Source organism: Calidris pugnax, unplaced genomic scaffold, assembly GCF_001431845.1.
Source record: "Calidris pugnax isolate Ruff unplaced genomic scaffold, ASM143184v1 scaffold31, whole genome shotgun sequence".
Lineage (NCBI taxonomy): Eukaryota > Metazoa > Chordata > Aves > Charadriiformes > Scolopacidae > Calidris > Calidris pugnax.
The window spans coordinates 1035657-1050525 of NW_015090786.1; the positions used below are offsets into that span (position 1 = coordinate 1035657).

Consider the following 14869-nt stretch of genomic DNA (forward strand, 5'->3'; position numbering starts at 1 on the left):
GGCAGAAATCCTGTGGAAGTCACCCCACGGCTCAGTCCTGGAGATGCACTTGACAGAGCCTGGGCTCCAGCACTGGGTCGCAGTGCGAACGTGCCCTTACTGTCCGTGCTGAAGCCTGCCAAACCAAAGAGAAACAGGTTCTGCAGTCCCAGCACCGCCACGCTAAAAGATTGCTTCACAAAGGTAGCGCCGTTTGCTCCAAAAGGCAAAACGCCAAGGGATGGCAATATAGGACCCAGAGAGCTCTGGGCTGCAAAATCTTCAGTTTTGTGGTGGAAAAAGAGCCTGTGTTCCACAGTACAAGGCTTCAAATCTAACTGTGATCTTCTTACCCATCTTTTAGCCTGTCATTAGGAACAGCCTTGCAAACATCTCAGGTCTGACACCCCCCTCCCCATCCTTTCCCGTGGAACACAGCTTCAGCTGAAGCGGGGTTGTGTGTGAAGACATTTGGTCAATCTGAAAAGCTTGTTTTCACTGCAATGCAAATGAGTGTGAGACTGTTGGTAACCTTGTGGAATGGTAGATCATTGCAACGTCTGAAGCTGAATTACGTTATGGTAACAGGCTCTGAAACGTGATCACGGACACTTATGTCCGAACTCTAAAAGACATTTCCAAGGCATTTTTATTGGAACTAATAATAATTCTTCCTAATTCTATACAGTATCACATTGGAGACTTGAAATACTTTCCCTTTTCATGCAGATAACGCAGTAGCAAAGCCAAATGCTATGCTTCTTATTGCCGCAAAATTATCCTTCCCTTTTTAACAATATATGTATTTTAGTTTTGCAAAGTGGATTTGAAGAGTGTTGGGCTCCTCACAAACAATGTTTGTTTATTTAAGTGGAGAAATACTTCTCGGTCCTTGTTTTGAAAACAGAATGCTTGAAAAACTCAAAGCCCATACAGAAAGATACATGGAAAAATGCAAGATTGGGTAAGCTGGACCCTGTGATCCTGCCAGCTTTGACAGGGAATGATAGCACTGTATTCTAGCATGCTATAATTCAAGGCTCTTTTCCTGGCATAGTTCTCCTTTCCTAAGGGGCAGCTTTTTTATCACCAACATATATGACAATCCAAATCTCCTTATTGTCTCAGCACCGGCACACACGTAGCCACATTGGTGGCATTTTGTACTTGGCTCTAGAATAGCCAATGTTTTATGGAGCAGTATCAGGAGCATTATGTGTACCCTGCTCACTGTCTATACCATAGTCATGAAGGCAGTGAAAATCTATGGTTTGTCTATTACAATTTTTTCATTCTGAAGAAGAAGGACCTGTTAGGCGCAAAGCTCCATTTCTCCTTCTCTGTGAAGAGAAAAAATAACCTTAAAACAACACTCTTTCTGCCATATGGCTTGGACAACTGTAATAACTAAAAAAGCTGTCAAAACTAACAGCCAGTATTAAAGCAAAGGGGGCAAGCTAGGGAAAACAGCCGTCTCTGTCCATAGCAGAGGAAGGAGGATGGAAGGTGTACGGTTGTGGTGTACTAGCTCTTTTTCTCAAACAGGAGGCAGTGTGGTCTGCTACAAACAGCTCCAGAGAAAGAACCAGGACCTTCCCAGCTTCAAAGCTCCCTGCTGAGTATCTTTCTACAAAGATCTTGTCTTAGTTCTCTGGAGAGTTCTGGGTGAAAAGAAGTAGGTAAGGATTGTGAAAAATCAGTGATAACATCCAGGTTGTGTTGTAGAGTGTAATATTCATTATTTCAAGAAGAAACTGTAAAGAGGACCTGTATTTAGGAACCACTCAATGGTCATTACTGGACTTCTCCCCTCCTTTATTCCTTTCAACAGCAAAAAAATGCTCATCCATGCTACTTGGCCCAGAGACAGACCATGAGAATAACGTGAATTGAAAACCAAATGAGCCTGGTACAACCCAAAATGTGAAACTTCATTGAGAGCTATCTCTGAAGCACGTCCACAGAGGAGCTAATATCCCATGACGTGAACAAGTACAGGACCAACTCCTAATGCAGCTTGGACTCCATGTGTGAGGAGCTTAACACAGGCAGAGAAATAAATTAACCTTTGTTCTACAGAGAAGGTATTTTTCAAGGAGTCTTTAACCAGGGACTTGTCAGGAGCAAAGCCAAACTAGTTTTATTCTAATTGAATAGATCAGTTTTGGACCATGCTTTTACTCTGTGAAACGCGCTCAAAAAATATGAGGAGCATTTCTTCTCACTATTGAAGACTGATTCTGTGTACTATGCTTTATTTTCTGAAGTTTCCTGGAAAGAGTTTCCTGGAATGTGAGATCATTTCTTCATTTCTCCCATGGGATGGACACACACACACACACACACACACACACACAGACACACAAATAATAATAAAAAAATACGTGATGGATATCGCCTGTAGAAACAAACACTCTGCTCCTGGTGCGTACTTTCATGTGTGCACGTAAAGGAAATAGCCCTGAGTAAACACAGCTCTGTTCACAGCAGAGAGGGTTTGAGAGGGCTTCCTCTCCTCGCTGGTGGTGAGGAGGCAATGGAGCCAGCAGCCAGGCTGGTCCAGTCCCAGCACCCAGGAGGCTCAGGCTGGTTGCCCATTAATCCCTTCCACGCATTTTCCCCTTTCCCCATAGTGAAGCTCCTGGTGCACACCAGGGAGCCGAGTTGTTTCATCTCTCCGGGGCGAGCCCAGATGTGGATGAAGTGCCACCCAGGTGCCCTCAGTGATGGCGGCGGGGGGTGGTGGTGGGGGTTTGGCTGCTGGTTGCCCTCGCGTTTGTTTTGTTGCATCAGCAAGAGTGGACTTTCACGCCTTCGCTCTCTCCTGCTCGGCGGGCTGGTTTTTTGCTGTGCCTTCAGTTCTTTCCCTCCTCCCCCACCTTCCTCCTCTCCATTTGCAGCGCGCCCCTCCTCCTGGGCTGCCACCCCTCCTTTCTCCCCTCCTCTTTCACTCACAGCCTTAAAAACTTGTTAAAAGCTCTCCCAGTGTTCCAAGTTAGAAAAAAACTTTTACGAGGTATCAGCACTTTTCTTTCATTAGTGGGGAAGGAAGGATGAAAAATACAAAACAGCAGTAGACTTTTAAAGTTTAAATAGACAGGTCTGAGTGCCTGAACGTGCTCTTCCATTTTTCTTTAACCCTCCAAAGAAGTACTCTGATCCAGTTTCACTGCTGATCAGCAAGGGTAAGTTGAAAGTTTTCCTTTTTCACCTTTTTGTGTACCACTTTTTCTGCAAACGCTTTTTTTTTTTTCACCCTAAGAATTTTGTGTTACTGCGCTGATGGTTGAACTTGTTTAAAAATAGACATCCATAAAAGCATAAGTTCTCTTAAAGTGCTAAGCTCAAACTTGTAGGAATTCTTTGCTTTCTTTGGTCGTATTTCTATACGTTTCTGCGGATAATTGCACTTCTACAACTTTTAACCTTGCTCCACTGAGAGGGAAACTGCGATGAAGTTGTGATTGCAGCGCTGAGTTGCAGACTTGTTGCTAGTGTTTGGGTGAAATCGCTACTCTGTGTTCTTGCCTGTGACTAAATGAGCTCTTTTACAGAAAGCAAAAAAAAAAAAAGAAAAGGCACAAAACCCCGAGGTGCGCTTAGGTCTCCTCTGTTGTACCGAAATTGCATCAGAAGTTAGTAACAGGGAGACCTTGTCCCGAGTGCGTCCCCCTTTCTGCCCCACACATTTTGCTTTCATATGGAAATCCTGATTGATGCCTAATAGTTTGTGCAGGGCAAGGTTCTTAATTAGGTGCTTTGTTAAATGCTGCAGCTACCAGAGTGGTGACTTTCACGTGGTCTTCCTGATAAGTTTTCCCCTTTTCTTTTAAGAAAAGATGTGATAAAATCCAGACGTGGGTTATGGATTTTTAACCTGGTTTGTATATAGTTACTCTGTTTTAGCAACCTCGGTGAGGGATTTTAGAGAAGGAATGTGAGATATCATGATATGCCTTTACCACGTTGGCAATGTCTGTGAAAGTCTTGGGTGGATATAAATGAAAGTTGTCTAAGAGGAAATGTGCAAGAATATCCACAATACGTGTCATAATCCCAATATGACACATTCCCTTTATTTTACCTTGAAGGCTTAAATACCAAAATGCAGAGAAATAAATGCTTGAGCAGCATCTCTTGGAGAACTAAAAAGCTTTTCACATTGCGAGACTTGGAGTGATTCCTCACAGCGATTGTTGCCTGCTGCTTGCCAGTAGTTAAAGAGCAACACGAGGAGGCAGGAAAAAGAGCCTTCAGCTGAAAGGCAGACGAAGCACAGCTTCTATCTTATCCAGTAACACGTTCTACTCTTAAACGAGAATATAGTGTGCTTATGCGTGTCCTCACATTTTACCATGAGATAACCAGCGGGTCTCACGAAGTGGCATATTTTGTCTGAGGAGTTCCTTTTGATTTTTGTATGTGAGATTTATGACGAAACCCCCCGGTGATGGCGACAAAAGTGGGCTACGGACACCTTGTGCTTGAATTTTGTGTGTGTGCATGTCTGTGTGCGCGCTGGGAGCAAGTTGGAGGACTTGCGTGAAGCTTTCATCCTGCCATTTTTAACATCTGGACAGCACACTACGCTGCAGAATTTAAGCCTCTAGTCTTTGGGATGTTTACTGAAGTGTTTCCTTCAGAAACTTCAAAGCCAAACACTGGCACTGACCCATGATACCTAACAAGCATACAAATGGGAGAGGGGTGAGCAGCAGGCTGAGTTCAGAAGAGGGAAGAGAAGGACACAAGGGATTTGATTTGCAACATAAATCTGTCTGCTTATACACTCAGGAGCGCAAACTGTAAAGTTATCTCAGCTCTCATATTATGCAAGCCTGAAAGATTAATTTTATTTGTCTCTGAAATGAACATTGGTTTAGGCCAAGGATTCCTGTGGGCATGAGGAAGGTTAGATGACATTGAGCAATGTGCCTGTTTCATCAGATAAGTTGCTCTCCTTCCCCTGGTCTCTGGTGTCTCCTCCCCATGTTACCCACTGAATTTATCTCTCATGGAGGCACCTGGTCTGTTGTTTAAGTCACACGTACATTTTAGAAATCCAGATTTCAAAATCCGCAAGCAGGAAAATCAGAGGGCCCAGGGTCCCCTCAGGGAATTCAGTGTTTCTTCTCTTAATTCCAAGTGAGTCAGGAGAGGGCTGAATCTGGGCAGTAACACAGAGGGTAGGCCTGACTTGTACAATTAGTAAATCTCTAAGAAAGTGCTTACGGTTGCTTTGGGTCCTTTTGCAACTATGCTTTAGAATTAAATTAGGTGGAGAGGGTGCAACACAGGAGAGGCTATAAGGGAAGATCCACTAGTGGCTGACCACCAGCAATACTAGCAGACAATAAACAAAACACAGTTTGACACTTTAAATTCTAGTTAGTGCAAATATTTAGTAGATAATATTTGTCCAGTGGATGAAATTAACTGAAGTTCAGCTGCAGACCTACAAGTGAATTAAACCTTTCCAGGGAAACATCTGGAAGGCTTTTGATGATTTTTGTAAGATTTCAGAAAACTATCTTTCCCTATTCCAAGCCATCCAAATCCCATCAGTTGTACATACCGGCTGCTTTCTCTGTAATGCTGGTTGCTTTTGGGAACTACTCAAGCTGATTGACGTTCAAGGTCCAGAATCTTTTGTTGGCTGTTTACGTCTGTGTGAGCACACAGAAAAGCGCAGGAAAGGTAGGAAAACCAAAACTTTGGCCTGTTTCCCAACTGCTTCAGCTGCAAAATCCCATTTTAGATCCCATACTAACCCTTCCTGCTCTTCCATCCACAAGCATGTGACCTTCTAACGCTGTAGTCAGACCTGGGCATGTTAGCACAGCACTGAGTTTGCACTATTCCTCCTGGAAAATATGAACCAGATGACATGATGAATGCCGTCCATAAAAAATAGTTCTAGAGTTTCTTAATTGTGGCTTACAAATCAAATTTCTTATATATGTGGTCATCCAAATCTCATGCAGATGAGTGCTGTCATATCTCCTGCTGCTCTATGGCTTTTTTTCCTATCTTTACCCATACACAGTAGGGTCTGGAAGAAACCCATCTTTTAAAGAGTTTACTAGGCCAGCATTAGTCTGCCTCAAAAAAAAGGTTATAATCCTGTAAAGTAATAATCAGTAAGAACTCATGAAACGCATGGACTCATCATCAGCCATATCCTTAAATTCCTGAAGTACTGAAATTGTACCAATAGATCGGATCAACCTGTGTCATTCAGTGGACTCATTTAAGGGAAGCGTTAAAAGAAGTTTAAGTCCAGAATGCTGAAGAACTATTTTTAAAGGTTATCGTCCATCCATTTCAAACTATTTACAAAGCTAGAATACTTAAATAACTGTTTGACACAAAAGCTCTTTTTATATCTAGTAAACAGATACTGTAATCAGTTAATAAAAAATGGTCTTTCGGTGACCTGAAAGCAAACAAGTTAGAGCCGATGAATGAATTTTCTGCACAACAAAGCAAAGTACTGTGTTTCATAAAGCAACAGAATCCACTTAAGCAAAGGAATAATATATTTGTGCCACCACAAGGTTATCTGATTAGCAGTACAATGTTTTGAATTGATGTGGGGTTTTGTATCACTGGCAAAGGCTAGTGTGTAACTGATCTCTTTAAAAAAAAGTCGCTTTTCAAAACTATGTATGAGTAATTCAAGCATGGAATGTTTCCTCCTGGAGTTTATATTGCCAGAGGACATAAATGAAACTTAGCAATTTTGCATGCTGAAGCAAATTAAAAAATAGGTAGTAAATTCTCAAAATATTGCAGGTGTGGGATTAAGTAGGTCAAAACTGAAGTAAATCACATTGCATTAATGGACCAGAGTGGAGTGTAATTAAAAAACAAACAACACATAACTCCCTAGAAATAACACGTCCTCTGTTTTCTTAATCAAACTTTCAATCTGAAATAACATTTAGACAGTAAAAAAATACGTTGAGTCTGAGGAAAGTCTGTTAATGCAGTAGTTTCAAATCATCGGAAAGCTGCCTAATTAAATCAAGAAGCTGTTACTTGAAAAAGGCTCCTTCTGTCCGCTTCCACTTCTAGGACATGGAGCAAATAGCTTGCTTTTAAAACAAACTTCACGTGTTGTATAGTTACAGGCTGTTCTCTGTTTTAACAATCCCAGCCTGAGGAGGAACGTGGTCACATTTCATTCCAGCCTTTCCAGAGACCTCCGCGCTCCTGTGCCCGACGCCTTCTCTGCCACCCTGAGCCCATAAAGACAAAAAGTAGCCTTTCCTTGGGAAGGACTAAAGCCGGGGATGGCCGAAGGGATGTGTCGGAGATAAACACACCGTGGGGATGGCCGAAGGGATGTGTCGGAGATAAACACACCCTGTTCTCCTCCCAGCGGAGGCTCCCAGATGTAAGAGTCTGAGGCAGCCCCGATCCTTTGATGGGGCTTCAGTCATGCGAAGAAGGATGGACGAGAGGAAGGGGCTGCAGGGGGTAAACTGCAGAGCAAGGCGACTGAAGGGACTGAGGAAACGGCCCTGGGGTATTTTTCAGGGGTTCAAAGATCAGTGGCATCTGGGAGCGATGGGAGTGAGTACTTTAAACACTTGTCTCCCATTGCTCTCTCAGACTCTTTCCGATGGCAGGAACGGTGTGTTTTTGTTTGGCACCTATTGTTATGATTTGAGTTTGCCAGACTTAGAATCTTGTGTTTCCAGTGACTCACTGCTTCTTGAGAGAAAATCTCCTCGGCGCTAAAATTTCCAATTTTATGAATTGTCCAAGAAGTGCTTTTTCTATAAATGACCTTCACTGGGGAATATATCCATGATGCGAAGGGGAGGAAATAATTTGGATGCTAGCAAAACTATTAATACCAGGAAGGCATTACTCAGCGTGCACGGAACAAATACCTATACCTAGCAGTGTCTATTTTAAAAGGGAAACTCTGTGATTCTTTTTCCTTTTAAGTGCCTGGTTTCACATGCTTGTTCATGTGGGGCAAGATAAAATGTAAGTTTTATGCATATAACATTACCATTCTCCAGCTGATAAAAATCCTATAGTGAACTTTGTTTTTCCTAGGAATCTAAACCATCAAGTAAACCATTTCATTTCTTTAATGTATTGTATGTATTTTGAGATATCCCCAGAAGCTGCCCGTGTCCCAGAAATGCACACTTTAAAACTCCCAGAAATGCGCACTTTAAAACTCAAGTGGAGAGAGACAATTTAAACTTGCAGTGTGCAACACTTGGAATGCAAACTGCACGCCAGGAGTTGCTTTAAAAACAGAAAGAGCTCATTTACCTTTTTTTTCTTGCTAAATCTTTTTTCCTTTCAAAACAAAGTGAAGGAATTTAAATACAAAAGATGCAAATACAAAGCTGAAACTACAATAAATTAAGTAAGCACAGATAAACAGGAAACCGGTTCCTCCAACATGGTAACAAGAGCTTAGCTGTGCTTCATATATTTGCTATTTTTCATTCCTTCATAAACTATAGGTAAAGAGCACTAACCTTGATTTTTGTGCTGGAAATGCTAATGTATAAACTTTCTTTAGATAGCAATTTTTTTCTGAAGTTGAGGATAGTATAAACTTGGCATCATTAGGAACTACACTTTTAAATGCGTTACACACAACGTAGTGATAGACAAGAGCTCAGTTTAATTTTGCTGTAGGAAAAATAACATGCCTTTTGCAATGACAAAGTTTTAGATATCCAACCCTAACATTAACTTAGTATAACCTTTTGTATTTAGGCTATACTATGGTTTGCTTTCTTATTCCCTTAGAGAGTGAACATAAAAATTAGCGTGAATGATCCACACTGAAAGAGAGAAATCTTTCACGTATTACTAGCATAGTAAGGCAGTGCCACTATGTACTTCCACACCCTGCTTCAGCGGTGTGTCACAGCTGCTTTCTACCTGGGGCAGGTGTAGATCATTGAACTGAGGCTATCACCAAGGAAGCTGGGCCAACCACGCTGGCAACCGGGGGCTGTCATGGACTTTTTGAAAACTGGAGTGAAATTAGAAACCGTTTTTTTCATTGTGCTTTGAGATGTTATGTGTTACTTTCTCTTTTCAGTTTGCCTGACTTCCCACTCCACCTGCAGACTAACTAAAACTCTGGTTTCTCTTCAGATCGTGTAAAACACATGAAGCTGACGTCACTGCTTTATTAGCATTGACCTGATTCGGTGTATTAAAGGTATTAAAGCTCTGTCTTAACCATCACTATTTTTTTTTTCTTTGTGTCCTTCTTTAGCCAGCATCCTGTGAAGATGGGTGATTGGAGTGCCTTAGGAAAACTTCTTGACAAGGTTCAAGCCTATTCTACTGCAGGAGGGAAAGTGTGGCTGTCTGTCCTCTTCATTTTCCGAATCTTGCTACTGGGGACAGCAGTTGAATCTGCTTGGGGAGATGAACAGTCTGCTTTTCGGTGCAACACTCAACAACCTGGTTGCGAGAACGTCTGCTATGACAAGTCCTTTCCCATCTCCCATGTGCGCTTCTGGGTTCTGCAAATCATATTTGTGTCTGTACCTACCCTGTTGTACCTGGCGCACGTCTTCTATGTAATGAGGAAAGAAGAGAAGCTGAACAAAAGAGAGGAAGAGCTCAAGGTGGTCCAAAATGATGGTGTGAATGTGGATATGCACCTCAAGCAAATAGAAATAAAGAAATTCAAGTATGGCATTGAAGAGCATGGCAAAGTGAAGATGCGTGGGGGACTGCTCCGTACTTACATCATCAGCATCCTGTTTAAATCTGTCTTTGAAGTGGCTTTCTTGCTGATACAGTGGTACATTTATGGGTTTAGCCTGAATGCAATCTACACCTGTGAGCGAGAGCCATGCCCACACAGAGTGGACTGTTTCCTCTCCCGTCCAACTGAGAAAACCATCTTCATCCTTTTCATGCTGGTCGTGTCCTTGGTGTCTCTTGCCTTGAACATCATCGAGCTCTTCTACGTGTTCTTCAAGGGTGTCAAGGATCGTGTGAAAGGGAAAACCGACCCCTACTCCCACAGTGGTGCCATGAGCCCTTCCAAGGACTGTGGCTCCCCCAAATACGCTTATTACAATGGCTGCTCCTCACCGACCGCCCCCTTGTCTCCCATGTCTCCCCCGGGGTACAAGCTTGTTACCGGAGACAGGAACAATTCCTCCTGTCGTAACTACAATAAGCAAGCCAGCGAGCAAAACTGGGCCAATTACAGCGCGGAGCAGAACAGGATGGGCCAGGCTGGCAGCACCATCTCCAACTCGCACGCCCAGCCCTTCGACTTCTCCGATGAGCACCAGAACACGAAAAAACTGGCGTCGGGACACGAGTTGCAGCCCCTCACCATTGTGGACCAGAGGCCTCCCAGCAGAGCCAGCAGCCGAGCCAGCAGCAGGCCTCGACCTGACGACCTGGAGATCTAAGCTTCTATCTGCAGTACTTGCTCTACTATGAAACGGCGTGCATTGGAAGATGCCGTCAGTGCTGATCTTGTTCCAGTGGAGGTGGTACTTAACAGTCTCAAGCAGGAGATTTTAACAATCATAAAAACAAACAAATGAGTGAACAAACTTTTAAAATACTTGCTGGTTTTTTTTGGGAGGGATGTGGGGTTGGTGTGGGGTGGTACAGTACACATTGGTATTTAATGTAGCTGGTTTAAAAGAATTTAAATACTAAAAAAAAGAAAAAAAAATGGAAAAAGATAGGTAATCAGTACTAAGGTAGGGGGTTGTTTTTCTAGAAAGGCTGTAAATATCTGAGTGTATGTGTATGTGTGTACTATTGTGTTTGTTTCTAAAGAATCTTCTGTAATACTACAACCCAATAATAACTGAACTCACATTTGTCAGGGTGAAGTGCTGCCTGAAGATGAAAACATTTTTCCTATTCAACAAGCAAAAAAGTCCAGGATTGCCTCTGATCATTTCCCTGTCAAGAACATTCCATTCTTAGAAAGTGCACTTTGAAGGTAAACTTTCCTATGTGGTCCTCCAGGTTGTCGAAAGGCTCCTGTGAGGACAAGCTACAGCCTTTGAATCATTCAACTCAGATTTCAGACATGGCCCACCAAGAAATGACTTTGGTCACCTGCCTTTCCAGCCCTTCACGCAGGTAGATTTTGTGATGTGCGTAAGCAGGATGGCTCCACACTCGTAGAACCGGCATCCACACTCTTGCTCACAGCAATACTCATGTCCTGCTGCTCACGTATGGTCTAATTAGCATCATATAAAACCCAGTTTGCTGCCACTTGCAGATTTAAGCATCGAGACAGGCAAGCAACTGCCTTTAGTGAATTTATCACACCTTTATGTATATTAAGGGTGTATATATGTGTGTGGATGTGCAGGTAAAGGTATACACAGAACACCCTTAGAAGTATACGTTGAGAAATAAATGCACACAGATTACTTGCAGTTGACACTTTTTCATGGATATTGTGAAGACGTGGGCCACTACGGTGTTTACATTCTCTGATTCCTTCAATGCAAGTGAAGCACATGTCATTATATTTTTTTAATTCTATAGAATATTTCCATGTATCCTAAATGGATGCTTTTTAAAAAACAAAAAGGGCCTAATCCTGGATGTCTTGCTCTGGAAAATCTCTCTTTTAAGTCAGTGGGAGTTTTGCCTGAATGAAGGCTACAGGATCAAGCCCAGGATGTAGCGAACCATGTTCTTGCTGGCATGAATGATTTTCTTTTGTAGAAATTAGGGGTGGAAAAGACCCATTAGGTCATCTAGCAAATCTCCCTGATAGGTAATAATGATGCTTGAATGATAGAAGATGTAGTACTGTAAGCAAGCTTTAGTCTTTTATGTGAGAAACTTAGAAGAAATGCTTTGTGCTGGATTAATAATAAAATGCCTACATGACTTTTGCAGTAACTGGTATTTTTCTTGTTCTAAATATTCACATTTACTGGACTGTAATGTCCACTCCGAGTTTTGACAGTTAGGACTTTCTAGATGGCTCTAGCAACTTTAGTGTTTACACTTAGATTTTGTTTGAAATGCAAGTGAAGTTGAAAGGATTTTTAAAGAGTACAATTCTAGCTAATTTATTTGAAATATATGCTAAAGAAATCTACCAGTTTCTTCAAATGCATAGCCTCTTTGCTGAACACAGATTGACCAAGGAAATACATAGCTTGGTTTTCGTTTTGCAGCAACACAGATAAATTGTTTCATTTAATACATTATATTAATTTGTTTGACATTCCATGTTAAACTACTGTTGTGTTCAACTTCATTGCATGTATGCAACCATAGTCCATCGGATCATGTTGTCTGGAGAACATTAGTCAATAAAGTTTTAATTTAGTATAAATGTATTTTCTAATTGTCTTTTACTGCTTTGTATGTCTCTATATCCTTTGATTTAGTCTTACCATCCAAACTCCTTTCTTCTCTCTTCATTTTTCCCCAGTCACTCTGCATTTCAGCAGTATTCTTGATTTAATCCATCTGGATTTACTTTGAACTGAAATTTCACAGGACCAGATTCAGATACCCTCACAACACTGGAAAAACAAGCACAGTTTGTGCCACTCCTGGAACAAAGTCCTACTTAGCGTGAACTGCTGTAATTCAAATCTTCCCATGAGCCTCAGAAAATATATACTTATTTGCAAACTATTATAAAAAAGATAGTAGTACGATACTATCACATAATTTTTCAAACAATTTTTATATATGGCTTACATTCAACATTATGAAATCATTGCCTCTACTTTACGTTTCCCCAGGTAATCAGATTGCTTGACTGACAGTCAGTTTCAATTTCTGTAAACAAATCCTCATTCCTTCAGAGTCAATGGGAGAAAGGTACTGGTTTTGGTAACGCTGGGATTTCGCACACTGTCTACTGCTTCACCGTTTAGGTCCCTATCACTAAGGCAGAGGTACAGTGCTTCACTTTCCAGCATTGGATTCTGAAGCAAAGATGGTTCAACTCCTGTTTTATTTGAAAAATTAACATATAATTGTCATGCAGTTATCATACAGCTTTCTCCTGTCAAATTTGCTTGTCATTTTAAGTCAAATTTTTCCTCCATCTATTTGTAAAGAAGGGGAAAAATCACCAGGACAGTGGTAGTGGATTTACAGCTCTGAGAGATACTACGCGAGCACCAGCACAAGGAATGGCTCCTTGAAGTATTCCTTAAATAATAACAATGAGTCATATTTAACTGGCTTGTCCTAGTTCTTTTGTATGAAGGGAAGGGCGTTCCAAGAATTTTGTGAGGATCATGCCCTTGGAAAGGTGGATACAGAAGCATCCAGAGAAGGGCTCACCCTGAGATAAAATCTAGCATCTCCTAGACAGGCTGATTGTCAGGTACACCCCAAGTTAAGGACTCAGTTACTTGGAGCACCTTGGACAACTGATATAAATTAGTGCTTCAGTGCCAAGGCTCTTCAAGTGATTTTTTGGTGGTAACGCATGTGTGTGCTTGTGTAGAGTAAAGACATTCCATGGGACATTTCTCCCACCTAGAATTTATTTCTGTGGACTGTATTTAGTGCACATTCAAAATCATCACAGTGACATAATGTTGTATGCTATTCCTCCAATTCTTTATACGCTTTCTCCCAGGGCATCTCTGCAGCAACAGTTGCATTGTCTGCAGCTGACAAGAATTAACTTGTGATACAATGCGAGTGCTACCTTCGTGGAAAGATACATTAGATACTGAATTCAAACTGGAAAAGATGTTTTAAAAATACTCATCTCTGAAGGTAATTAATACAAGAGCAGGGTTACAAAGAAAACAGCAAGAAAACCCAAATTCAAAACTTGTTAAGTATTTAAAATTTGTTTTGATGTGTTGTGTAGAAGTATTTTGAAAAAAGGCAAAATAATCCTAAGGCTCCCCACCCTTCCCCAGTAATTTGAAATGTTTGTAAAGAGTAAAGTTAGAAGGGCAGGTTACAGACAGCCTAATGTCTATATGCAGATCATGTAATTTCAAGATGTTTTAAATACAGTGAGCACACACTGAAGGTTCTTTCCTAATTTAGAAAAGAAATTTCCATATTTAAAGTGGAAACTACAGTAATAGTTTGAGAACCGGAACAAACTGTGAGTGTACCTGTCACACCCCTTGATGTGCTTGTCTCACTGTTGCAGAGCCACGGCTGCCTGCAGCGCTACGCAGCATCCCCAGCTCAACTCTGCCTTACCACCAGGCTGGTGGTTCCCTCAGAACTTCTCTGCAGCTTGTTATTGATTCAAGAGAAGAAAGAAAAAAAAAAAGATGTAGTGATGTAAGGGGGAGAGCTTTGCAACTGGGACCTGGGAGTTGATCCGAATCTGAAATTACTTTGACTGGTTAATGTGGAGTGTTGGGTACGTCAGGCCAAAATCTCCAGGCCTCCTCCAGTTTGGGTGATGGATGTTTCTACCCCACTGGGTGAGGACTACGTTTAATTTTTCTTGTAATCCCTCCATGATTACCACTGCTTCTTTTTCCAGAATTTAAATAAAGTAGGGCAGAAAATAAGATTTATCCTCCTCCCACAGAACTTTTTCTTTCTATTTACTGCTAATCCAAACCTGTCAGGACTGAGTCTTATACTGAGCTCATTAAATATCCCCAATATACAATATTTTTTTAAATGTAGTATATTATACAGATGGTCAGATTGACCATAGTCCCTCGATGTCTTCCTTTCTGTCTCATGCTATTCAGTCCAGTAACTTGCAGTTAGATCTGCCAGACGACTCTAACGACTGAGGTGGGGTGCAAGGCCCTTGAGGATTTCTGTCAAAAAAGCAATCCTTGGATTGTACAGAGCTGTTGAAACTACTCTAACATTACTCCTACATTACTTTCATTTCTATCCCCAACATAGACAATAAGGTCAGAAGCATAAG

General features: G+C 41.5%; 1 protein-coding gene across 1 annotated transcript; it reads left to right on the plus strand.

Annotated features, from left to right (window-relative positions):
* The first annotated feature begins 2915 nt into the window (after positions 1 to 2915).
* Positions 2916 to 12323, plus strand: GJA1 (gap junction protein alpha 1). Its single transcript, XM_014966368.1, has 2 exons — positions 2916 to 3164; positions 9245 to 12323. Exon 2 carries the CDS (start codon positions 9261 to 9263, stop codon positions 10404 to 10406), a length of 1146 nt encoding a protein of 381 aa, XP_014821854.1. The 5' UTR covers positions 2916 to 3164; positions 9245 to 9260; the 3' UTR covers positions 10407 to 12323.
* The last annotated feature ends 2546 nt before the right edge of the window (positions 12324 to 14869 follow it).